This window comes from Ambystoma mexicanum, chromosome 3p (assembly GCF_040938575.1).
Source record: "Ambystoma mexicanum isolate Mex_15411 chromosome 3p, UKY_AmexF1_1, whole genome shotgun sequence".
In the NCBI taxonomy this organism is placed as follows: Eukaryota; Metazoa; Chordata; class Amphibia; order Caudata; family Ambystomatidae; genus Ambystoma; species Ambystoma mexicanum.
Window position 1 is genome coordinate 205,044,423 of NC_090925.1, and position 12,451 is coordinate 205,056,873.

Below are 12,451 nucleotides of genomic sequence, written 5' to 3' on the forward strand. Positions count from 1 at the left end.
CTGCTCGCTCTCTTCCCTAAAGTTTTTTCTTGAGTCCCTTAAACCTAAATCTTTTAATCAACCTCATTGCCGGAAACATGTTTTAATGCTTTCTTCTCATGGTACCAATTAATCTACTAAGTCACATACCAACATAGGCGATACACCACCCACATCTCAACATAGACGCTACTCCACATAGGCGCTACACCACATCTCAACATAGGCGCTACACATCTCAACATAGGCACTACACCACATCTCAACATGGGTGCTTTATCAAATCTCAACCAATTTAAACATACAGTCAACTTAACCACAAAGGTGCATCACAATTTCATGGGACCAGCTCTCAATTTAACCACTTTAACCACTAAAACACATATCAATGTAGTCACTGGACCATAGCTCAATTTAGCACTTGCAGACTTCCCAGCTGATCCACTGGAATGGATCCCATGAGGATGAGGAGAGCCTGGAAGCAGGCCAGAGTTTTAGGGTGGAGCACATCAAGATCCCGGTGCAGCTGCGATTTGGCCCACAGCCTTTCCATCAGGGAATGGCAGAAGTGGCATTCCTGGACAAGATCCCTGTATGAGCGGAGGCCGTGCCTGGCCTGTAAGACTGAACCCCTAGTACGTTCTCAGGGGACCTTGTCCTGAGTGTAAGGACCATGGTCTCTGCTTCCTACCTCAGATAAGGTGAGCTTCTCCTTTGCACCAATAGACGATATTTGGGGTGTTTGGGCATCTCAGAATTCAGATCTACAGTCAGACCAGAGGGAAAGGAAGGAAGGGAATATTGTGGGACAGGCACACATTTTCACATGAGAATGCCAGAAAATGGGAGTAGAGTAAACGTGACAGACCTGAATTACAGAAGCAGACAATCCGGGGACAGGCATTTCCAACTAAATGTCGAACAACAAGTAATGTCTGCATCAGAAAGCAACAGTCACCTCCCAGCAAACCCAGGGAGCGCAGGAAGTCTGCTTTGCCAGAAGTGTTCACATACCTGCCATTGTGACCTCGTATCGCAGCTCCAGAGATGCCTTTCCCCCGCTGATCTGGCAGGTCCAGGTTCCGTGGTCCTGGGGCTGCAAAGCTTTTACTTTGAGGTCTTGGCCCTGTTGGGCCTTCCACGTTCCTCTTACATTGTTTTTGGGGTCCTTGCAGATGATGTCAACGTCCCACAGCGCTTTGAAAGACAGCCTCAGCTCCAGATCATCGGAGACCAGGAGGGTCTGGTAGTTAGCCGGGGTTACTGGTGAATAAACCACACAGACACATGTTATTGGTGGAACTGGACAGCACATCATTCCCCTGCAGGTAGGACCCCACCCTCAGCTGTCCGTGTGCTCAGGGAATGGCTACCGAGCATTTCCTAAATACCTCTGTGGCCAGAGCGTAGCCATAGTCCGTGCAGGTGGAGTCTCTCTACTATGTCCACGGTTTGCAGTACCCGGATGCCGGCCTGGCTTTAGGTCACAGCTGGCGTACAGTGCAGGGAGGATCACTGGGCCTGGGTATTGCCTGGAGCCATGCCCTAAAAGCACGGTGGCTAGGGTCACATGACTAAATTACGTAATAAAAAACCCAAACAGTTCAATGAAAAAACGTACATCGCAGAAGTTATGGGTCTCTTATATGGTTTATACGTTAAAAGAAAACCTCACAAGTACCAAGAAAAAAACTTAATTTGGAGGGTTCTTATAATACAATCATGACATGCACTATTCATGACATCACACAACATCATAGAAGACATCATCGATTTCATCAATGATAAGTCGCGGATGACATGAACACATTAAGATGCTGATGGCTTCACATATGACATCCAGGATGATATTGCGTATGCCAGCCACAATGAAGTCATGACCTTTGCAGAAAGAGGGCAGCAGTACAGTATTTAGGCTAAAGCCATGCCTAGAGGGCAACCAGGCTACTGTGTCTAGGGCATGGAAGTCAGCCACGCCCCATGTGCAGCTCCCACAGAGCACGAGAAAAGGTGATCTCCTCTGGGGTCTGTGGAGCATTCAATACCTCAGGCAGGGCCGCAATCTACGCCACAGGGGCAATGTGGGTGTCAATGCTGCGTCCTGGCACGTGCAACAAGCAATGCCCCTGGCCCTACATGCATAGGGTAGGAATAAGGTTACACTCTACAGGTATTCTGGGTATACGAATGTTCCCTACGTCCAGGGGTGGACTGGGAACGAAACGAGGCCCTGAAAATAATGTTCAAAGGGGCCCCATATTACAAATATCCAGCAAACTCAACTATTTTCCTATGAGTACATTTGAACATAAAATAGGTAAACACACAAAAGAGGCCCAGTTCCTATGGGTGAGACCCCCACGGCTAGGGTGCAAAGGCCTACGGGGAAATCTCCAGCGTTCCCTATAGATCAGCCCACCCATGGCCGGAGAGCAGAGGCCTACGGGGAAATCTCCAGAGTTCCCTGTAGGTCAGCCCCCCCACGGCCGGGGTGCAAAGGCCTACGGGGAAATCTCCAGAGTTCCCTATAGATCAGCCCACCCATGGCCGGAGAGCAGAGGCCTACGGGGAAATCTCCAGAGTTCCTTATGGGTCAGCCCGCCCACCTATCGGGAAATCTCCAGAGTTCCCTATAGGTCAGTCCGCCCACGGCCGGGGTGCAAAGGCCTATGGGGAAATATACATAGTTCCCTATAGGGCAGCTCACCCACGGCCGGGGTGTAGAGGCCTATGGGGAAATCTCCAGAGTTTTCTATATGTCAGTCCACCCACGGCCGGAGTGCAGAGGCCTATGGGGAAATCTCGAGAGTTCCCTATAGGGCAGCCCACCCACGGGTGGGGTGCAGAGGCCTATGGGGAAATATACATAGTTCCCTATAGGGCAGCCCGCCCACGGCCGGGGTGCAGAGGCCTATGGGGAAATCTCCAGAGTTCCCTATAGGTCTGCCCGCCCACGGCCGGAGTGCAGAAGCCTACGGGGAATTCTCTAGAGTTCCCTGTAGGTCAGCCCGCCCACGGCCAGGGTGCAGAGACCTCCAGAGTCCAACCCTGCCTATGCCATGGCCACATGGCTTGCCACAGATGTAGCCTTCACGGCATATGGGTGAAGAACATCACTTATGGTACCGTGAGGCTGGGTAGTCTAGGAGAGGGCATAGCTGTGGGCCAAGGCCTGTCTGCAGCACCCATAGGTTATGTTGTCTGGGCATAGCCATGCCCACTGTGTACTGTGAGTACAGGTATTGTGCGTGGCGCATGGTGGCAGGGCAGGCCCTTTGCATAATAACCATGGAGTGTGACCATGATGGTAACTTTGATAATGTCACCAGTGATGTCATTGATGATGCCATTGTGATGTCACGTCTAGTGACCTTGTGAGCATTGTACTGCGGGAGAGCGGCATAGTTAAGGGGATTTAATTGGATAGTGTATCTTGAAGCGCCAACACAAAACATTTTCTTTTTTCTCTGAAAGGCTGCATAACCTGCTGGCAAGGGCTGCAGTCCCAGGCATAAAACCCACAGGAGGTCTTGGCACAGCACCAGCCCCGGCTAATAGGGTTTCTTCACAAGTAGGGTAGAGTCACCATCTGGAGCAATTCGGTTCGTTCATGCATCCATCCCCAGATCAAATGCATCCGAACTTCTGAGAAATCAATGATTCCTCTATCAGGCAACACAACAAAATGCCAGAAAGCCTCAGAAGGGTGGCCCTAGCCATGATGTCTGGGGAGATGCTTAAACCCTTGGCATCCTCGGAGGCTCCCTGAGTGACACCTCCTGTTTGCTCGTGTTGGATTGATTGTGCTGTATAAGTGTTGCATCCGCTTCTATTGCTTCCCCTCTGTTTTAATGTAATACGTGTATTTTGTGTATTTGTGGATTTGTTTTTTGTTTCTTTGTGTAAGGTTTAATGTAAACCAATTCACAATAAAATAAAACATACACAATTGCTTCACCTCTATCTTGCTCAGGACACACAGCAAACAAAGGGTCTTTGGTGTATTCCAAAGTTACCCCCCAAGCCCACATCGGTGCCCCCCCCCCTTTAAAATGAGCCACGGCTGGCCCTTTCAGCCAGGGGCACTTGGGCAGACAGCTGCACCCTTCATGCAGGAAAACTAAGTGGCGGCCATATTGCCTCTGGACGTGCTCAGCACTTACCTTGGAAGACCACCAGCTGGACTGTCTCGTGCTCTGTTCCGTGACCCAAGCACCTGTAGACCCCAGTGTCCGACAGCAGCAAGCTGGACACCTGGATGATGTGTTTTTCTTGATTGACCTGTGTTGTGGGGCGGCTCCTTTTCTGTAGGTCACTGATGTCTGGATGGCTGCCTAGATAAAGAAAAAACAAAACATGTCTGCCTGGTGTGGAGGGGGGAAGATTGAACACTTCACTTTGTTTCAATAAAAGATAGAAACATTACAAAATAACTAACTTTCTACTGTGGCATTTCTAATCTTTGGACTGTCTAGGCCACAGGCCTGCAACCTTTGGCTCTCCAGATCTGTTGTACTACAAGTCCCAAAAGCCAAAGACAGGACGGTCAGGGATTCAGGGCTCATAGGTGTTGTAGTCCAAAACATCTGTTGAGGTAAAGATTTCACATCGCTAGGCCCAGTGATTTGCAGATGAAAATGTCTCTTAGTGAAACACAGGAGGTGATGGCTGAAAGGTTTAGAATTAGTCTTAGACCTCTGGCATTACTCTGGGCAACCCTCCAGACCATTGTTCTTTGCCTGCCAAGCCTTTACAGAAATGGGAAAGACCATATGCAAATCAGGCTTGGTCCCAACCCAAAAAGGGCAGTCCAGTCCGAGCTGCTCAGTCACATCCCTTCTGCATGACACCGCAAGCATCCCCAGACCAGTGGTCGAAGTGGGTGGGGGCGATTGGGAGCGGTGCTTCTCGACTTTTCAAAATTAGGTTTTACTGTTCCTATACTTTTATTTTTAAAAGAAACTGTTCTGGAATGGTTTTGTTTTAAAATAAAAGTGTAGGAAGAAGTTGAAGCTTCCACTTCAGTGCAGTGCACTGAACGTTCCCTTAAACAGCAGGAGCATGTTTTTAGGGGGTTTGTATTGTGCGTGGAAGGCGGCGTGCCGATAGGGTTTGTGGGGGGCGTGCCGATGCGGTTTGTGGGGAGCCGGGTCAGGCCAGCAGCTAGCAGGGAACCTAGTTCCACTACTTCTTTTCGTACACTTCAACCACTGCCCCAGACATGTTTCGGCATGTGTAGCCATGATATTTTTGGGTTGCACCTTTGGGGTACATTTACCAACCAATTCCATTCCTCATAAAACCGCATTTCAATATCTACCCAAAAATGGCTGTGTTGTGTTCTCCTTGGCCCATGTGTGGCGAGCTCTGAACGCTGACATCCTGAGAATGGCTGCATTTGTTTGGCTTCAAATCAAGCACAAGAAAATTACCTGCATTCCAGACGACATTGCACATTGTTCCTCTTTTCATTTTAAACATCACCAAGTTTTGCTCCATTAAACACAGCCCTGCATGTGTATTTCATTTGATTGCCAAAGTAAGGCGATCCCTCCCAGAACAGCATTATTTTCATTAATAAAGTCCATGAAGAGCAAAGAATTCTGTTTCAGTCCGCACTGCTATGATTTACTTTTGAAATTAACCAGCGCACGCAAATTACTGCAAAGGAAAGTAATGGCGTGGCTCCCTCTCTTGTCTTGTGTCAATTACAAAGAAACTCTTTGCAGCATGTCTCGGTGTACAGAAACTGACCGTATCTTTAAAAGCCTTTCAGAAAGTAAATTCAAAGGAAACTGTGTGCGGCAGAAATCGCATTTTGTGAAAGTAACATGAAAGAAAATGAACACGTGTAAATCTGCTTTTGCAAAGCAGGAAAATGCCATTTTAAGACTAAATGTGAAATAATACTGTGGCTCGCATAGAAACACAATTTTATATGTGGGCGGAGGGGCTGCAAAGCTATGTATATTATGCTCTTTCCCCCAAAAAAGACTTCAATCAGCCGGGCTGAGGCCCAGGAAGTCCAGTCAAACTAGCAGAGCAGAGCTGCTCCAAAGGACAAAGGAAGGGGGTGAAGGCCTGTGTTTTGACCCGGGGGTGTGATTTCCTCTACATCCATTCACAGAACCCACTGGATGGCTTCAAATGGCATCATGGAACCCTGTGTTCAGGCTGCCCCAGGGGAAGACAGTTTGGTTGTGGGGGTGGCAGAACTGCCCACATCTTTGGCAAATCCACCTCATTGACCATAAAGGACATTTATATGTTAAGACATTTTTCCCCGCAATCTGAATAAGCAGCAATGCAATATTATGACAGTTTACATGTGATTTATAAACAAGCAAAATGAGAGCATGCAGCTAGCACCTGGGGAACTGACAGGGAAAATGCTTTGGTGGGTGAATTATAAATGGCACAGATGTAAAACATGAGGAAAATATGCCAAATACTTATAGGCATACGTGTAGCTATTTGCAGAATTTTGAATATCATACTTTTCATAGAAATGGTGAAATTGTGCCGAAGGGTGATGCAACATCACACAGAGTTGGCATTCGGACTGGCCAATTCCTTGTGAAATATGGGATCTGCATATCTGCTTTTTATGATGGTGACTAATATAAATTTTAAGTTTTGCTCCATAACTCATTTTTGTAAAAAAATAGGCTTCTGAGACAAAGGAAGTCATAATATGCACACACATAAAGTGAGGTCACTTCCCTTGAAACAATTAGCTGAGAAGGAGGGCCGACACCAGTAGCCTGGCCTATCCCAGTAGAGGGGTAAGTCCAGACTACTTCTACCAGATTGTAAACTTCTATGATGTCACTCTGGCTATATAAGCAGGAGACAGGGAAACACAAGGGATTCAAGATTCAAAGACTCAAAAACCCGGATCCAGAGGTGGCTGATTTCATCCAGACAGGACCATCCAGATCCAGGCAGAGTCACCCAGGCATACCCAATAATCCAGGGAGAAAGTAGGCGAGGCAGCTGATCACATTTAGGAGAGCCTAGTGACCAGACCTTGTGCCCACCTGACCCATCCAGCTGTCCATAGTGACCAGACCTTGCCCAGCTGACCCCATTCCGGAGAACCCAGCTGTCATAGTGACCAGATCCTTGGCCCTGCTGTCCAAAGACTTTGCTGGCTGTCCCAATTACCAAACTCAAGCATGCCTTGTAAGTATCCTACCACACAGTACCCAAAAACTGCATAACCCGCTCTTTTACCCTTACATCCTATTCAAACCCTATAAAAATCCCATACCAAATTGCCAGTATCATCTGTTTACCCTTTCCTTAGAAGAATATAAGGTAGTCCAAATCTGTTAGCATATTTATTTTCTATTTATTTCAGTTATCTGTGTAAGTCCTTAGTATCATTTGCATTAAATCAATGAATTACCCTATAAATAGATTCACAGTGAGCTGGTTGCAATTCGAACCCAACCACCTTATGTCAAGTGCCTTTCTTTAAGAATTATAGTCCTTAAAATATAGCCTCAGTAGAACTAGTCATTGTGCTACCAAAACCAAATTTGCCCGTGTATTTTACTTTTCTTTAAAAATCCAACTTGCGTTTACCATATAAAAACCCACACCATCATCCTATAAAGAGTCATCCCTTCCCCTAAGTATCCTATCTGTTCTTTGCCTGCATCTCTGATATTAAAAAACGATTTCCGATTTTGCCAGTTAAGCCCATTTTCTTAACTGCTGGTCATTCGGAAGCCTGTGTCAAATAAGTCATTGCAATTCTGCCGCGTGTGATTTCCTGTGCATTGTTTTCCTCCCAAAATCGATTTCTCAACTGTGTTCACGTTGTTTTCCGAGTATGCCTTTTTGCTCCTTTTGAAGGTTTTCATTTTCATTTCTGGCCTCCCATTCTGGGGTGATAGGCTGAATCTTAAATCTTTTCCCTCTTCTTTCTGACTCCTTGCCACTGCTTGCCATCCACAAAGAATTTAGTCAGCAGGTGTTTGGGGGAAGTGTTGCAGGGGGAGTGCTTAACCAATGTGCCATCTGTGATTGTGAAGAAAAGTGATTATGTTTCTATTTCTATTAAAGGTTTATGTAGATTATGTTAGAAAGTTGAATTAACTGTATTATAAGATGTTGCATTTGTATTGCCACACCGTGGTGGCTGCTTGCCCTAATTTTTGTTTTGCTCAGATTTTTCATTAATTCTAAAAATAAATAAATATTTAATTGTTACACGCCGGCCTGGGTCATCGTCCATTGCGTCACAGGGTATTTGTCAAGGTGGGTGTGAGACGGGTTGGGGCCTATTCAAGCCAAGAATCCAGTAATCAAATAATAATAAAAACGTTTTTATAGTGCGCCACTTTCAGTGTCAGTGGAAGAGGTTCCTGGCAGGAGTGTGCTGTGTCATGAAATCCGTTACACACCCTGAGATGCAAACAGCCCTTCTTCGAGGCAAGGGGGCTGTGGCAGTGCCTACGGGTGGTATTGCGTGTACAGATCGCTACCACTTTGTTTCAATAGCTGAGATAAGGGACTGTGTAAGCGCCATTGCTCCGCCTCTGTAACTGGATTCCAAGCCAATGGAGTGAAATGGGAGCAATGGGGGAACTCAGTGATGGGATCTGAACCGTCAAGCCAACATCTTACATAGTGCTGGCTGTGCACCTATAAAGCAACACATCACTACAAACAGCGCAAGAACTATGAATGATAACAAAAACACATTTAATAAGAGTGCATCAAGAGAAAATGTGTGAGGACCTTTATTACATGCAAGCCTGCCTGGGTCACCGAGAGTGATGAAATGTGTGACTCGCCCTACCTTTCTTTGGATAATGAGTAGTTCCCACTGAGCTCTCTAAGAGGGTCTTTGGTCTCTGGTTAGCATGTCCGGCCAAAGCTTCACATTTCTCATTCTATATGGTGTGATGATGTCATTAAAGGCATAGGGACAGATGCACACTCAGCTGACCAAACTAAGCAGACAAAGGGATGGGTTCCTGGACATTCTGTCAAAGTGAGATGATGCAAAAGAGAGCAGATGTTTAATTCACAGCAAACGTTTGGTAGGTCGCCACCTTCTGAAAATGTACGCATAGCGCCATTTGCTAACGTAGCTCACTTAGCTGTACCTTTACCTGGTTAGTTATGGCTATTAGGCAGTGCTTTAAGTGGGCTGTGGCCAGCTGGGGCTGGGTCCCGGCAGTCTCCAGAAAGTGGGGCTGAGCCGGGGCCCTGCCAGGGGCCCCCGTTCCCACCACAACATTGGCAGGACACATTATCACGCCGCTGCCACGACGGGAGATGCACCCGCCATTAAGTCAGGCAAGCTGACAGAAGTGCCAGCCAGCCACAGCATCGCGCAAGGGGTCACCAGAGGAAGTTACTGTCCCTTTGTTTCCCCAGGTCGCCGAGGCGTCTTTAAGCCTTGGCGAACCTGGGGATTCCTTGACATATTTCGAGGTTTATAAAGATGGCTTGAAAAGTACACAATTCAAGCCATCTTTTATAAAACTTTGCCGATGGACAAAGAAGCCTCTTTAGGTCTGCTCAAACACTATAAATTGCTGGTACGGCCTCCCTGGCTGGATCCGCTATTTCCAATATTCTACACATGCTTTTCTGGAGGAACCGCAACACTCTAAATGTGGCCCCCAGAACTTGACACCATACTCCAGGTGACACCTTGAGAACTGCACAAATTACTCCAGATGTGGACTTCGCAACTGGAGGCAAAACTCAAGATCTGATGTCCACTGCTCTAGGAGAGGCATGCAGAATGGACACAGCACCCCAATGGGGCCTCATAATTTGGCCCATTAAGCTAGAGGTGGCCTTTAACATTGGGTGCACAGTGCTGCAGTTGAGGACTTCAGAGGAGGACAAGATGCTCCAGGATTTGCATCCAGCAGAGGATCCCCCACAACATTTTAGCCCCCACAACTGCACAACATACTGCAGGGGAGACCTCCAGAACTCGATGCACGCTCCAGATGTGGTCTCCACCCCTGATTAAGGCTCCAAAACAAAGCACAATCATCCTGGCCAAGTCTTTGGAATGGATGCAGTCTTCCAGATGTGCCCCCTAGCACAGAACACACAATACCAGATGCCACAAGTAGAACTGCAGAAAATACTCTAGAAGATACCTTTGCACAATACTCCAAGTGAGGCCTTCAGAATCAGTACTCCAGGTGAGGCCCCTAGAATGGACACTGCACTCTAGATGCGGCATCCAGAGCAGGACGCATTACTCGAGAGATCACGTGTATATCTGAGACCATACTCCAGCCTTGAGAGGAGGTCTTTAGACATGGAACCACCATTCCAGATGTGAGTTCTTGAACAGGACACCACACGCCAGATGCATAGTCTAGAACACTGCACAGTATTCCAGAGATCAAGATGATGCATTTGGACCTGGACCCAGCACCCCAGGCAAGGCTTCCACAACCCGATGAAGTGTTCCAGAAGAGGCTTCTAAACTGGCCACAGTTCCCCAGCCGGAGCCCCATACAAATGAGGGTTTGTGTCCATCCTCATGCAGGTGCATCTCTATAAAGTTTGATAAGTAGTCATAAAAGCCAACATTCAAGCACCCCTGCTCTGACATTTCTGTACCTCTGAGTATTGTCGATGGATGTTGGAACCTGTAAACAGTCTGGCCATCTTTGTCCCAATGGGTGATCTTTTTGTCACAGGTGAATGTGACTGAGTCCCCGGCCCAGCGAAATGCCACCTCCTCCTTCTGTGCCAAGCCTAAAAAGGAAAACACAAAGCCATCAGATGTCGGCGCTAGACTCTACCGTATATACACACTGCGACAGAAAACTATGGACATTAAGAGTTAAGACACAAAGATCTGCAAAGTCTATCCAGACCAGGTTACTTTGAATAGTTCATCGTCTGTCCTGGTCCTGCTAGTGGCTGTTGGCCTAGGCCAGGGGTCTGAAACCTTTGGCTCTCCAGATGTTTTGGACGGTTCTATGTTCTTAGATCGCCAGGCTTTTTTTCGTGGAGTTTTTGCTGAATTGTTTCGGCCGAAAAAAAAAGAATCAAATGTTTTTGTTTTTTATTTGGGATCTCCTCCTCGCAAACTCTGACTTACCTATTATCTTGTCCCTATTTCCCACATCCCCCACGCCTTATGTCCAATTACCCACCCCACCCCATATTTTTGATGAGTTTATTCAGCAGAATTTCTCTGGCAAAGAACTGCGAAAACAGGCCCCTTTCAATGTAACAACGTTGTACCAGTTTGAACTACAACTCCCATCATTCCTAGCCAGGCTAGTGAATGGTGACGTATCATGAGAGTCGTAGTCCAAAACCATCACAGGCACAGGTTGCAGAGGCCTGGCTTAGATGTAACCACACACCAACAAGCCCAAAGAAACACACGCCAAGCAACAGGATGCCGCCCCTTCCTTGATTCAGGCTAGAGGTGCTCAACCGTCACATTCTTCTTCTTAAAACTGCACTCACTCATCTGGATTCCCAGGAACAGGCACAACATGGCGCTCCCGCCCTTTCCTGTTTTCCACGCCATGGCTAGTGCTCTTCAATAAAGGCAGGTTGGTGACCGTTGCTTGCTGACTGGACGGCAGCTTAATCTAAGGAAAATGAAAAAGGAAAAGGTTGAAGCAGGGCGAAGCAAGGGAAGAAAGAGTCATCTGAGCAGGAACATGGGCTCACACTCCCCAGGGGGTCCTATGATTGCACTATAAGATTAATTTTTGATGACATTCACAAAGAACGCGCGCTTTCTCAATGCATCTAACCAGTTCCTTCAAGCTTTGCCTCAAAGGCTTAAGAAGGCTGACACCATTTGCAGTCTAAAGGTCATTCATACTAAGGCATTTTTTCCCCTCACGGCAGGTCCATCCTTTGCTGTGAGCTATCTACATTGCAGCGGGTTGAATGTTGGGCCTCTTTGCATCCTGCTGATAATGTTGCCACAACTGCACACTGTGTACAGCAAGTCCCCACAAACTTTTCGCCATTTTTGATGTGTGCCTTCTTCAATGACTAAATGGTGCTGATACCAAGTTGAGCTACTACCAAACCCACTTATCTTACTGTTCAATATATGAAAAACTTCCTTGACTGACTACAAAAGGGTGGGCATGCAGAGGCCCTGGTTAATGTGTGACTCTGGCCCAAAGACACACAGAAAAGCATCAATTAAAGATGGTGAAACTGGCCACTTGCGCTCTACCCATTGACACCTGTTAATTTGTAAAAGTACATCTAATTGATGACATAATCACAAAACCATTATTTCACTATAATCTGTATTTAATGAACAGCCAACACGTGTTTCGACCAATTATATGGTCTTCCTCAGGACTGTGTAGTATGTTACTCAACAGATTTGTACAATATGTTATTAAAGAAAGGGAGGAATATCACATAACCAAAAATCATGTCAAAACAATAATGAGAAGGGAATGAGTTTAGAAAAACATTAAAAATGACCAAA

General features: G+C 46.7%; 1 protein-coding gene across 2 annotated transcripts in view; it reads right to left on the bottom strand.

The window, feature by feature from the left end:
- The window catches only part of CD4 (CD4 molecule), a 132,822-nt gene that overhangs the window by 44,327 nt on the left and 76,044 nt on the right, over positions 1 to 12,451 (bottom strand). For both annotated transcript variants that reach the window (XM_069650651.1, XM_069650652.1), the window contains exons 2-5: positions 11,455 to 11,582; positions 10,591 to 10,728; positions 4,143 to 4,313; positions 994 to 1,242 (exon numbers count right to left, since the gene is read on the bottom strand). In XM_069650651.1, coding sequence (XP_069506752.1) covers positions 994 to 1,242; positions 4,143 to 4,313; positions 10,591 to 10,728; positions 11,455 to 11,518 — 622 coding nt within the window. In that variant the 5' untranslated portion in view covers positions 11,519 to 11,582. The remainder of the gene's footprint in view (positions 1 to 993; positions 1,243 to 4,142; positions 4,314 to 10,590; positions 10,729 to 11,454; positions 11,583 to 12,451) is intronic.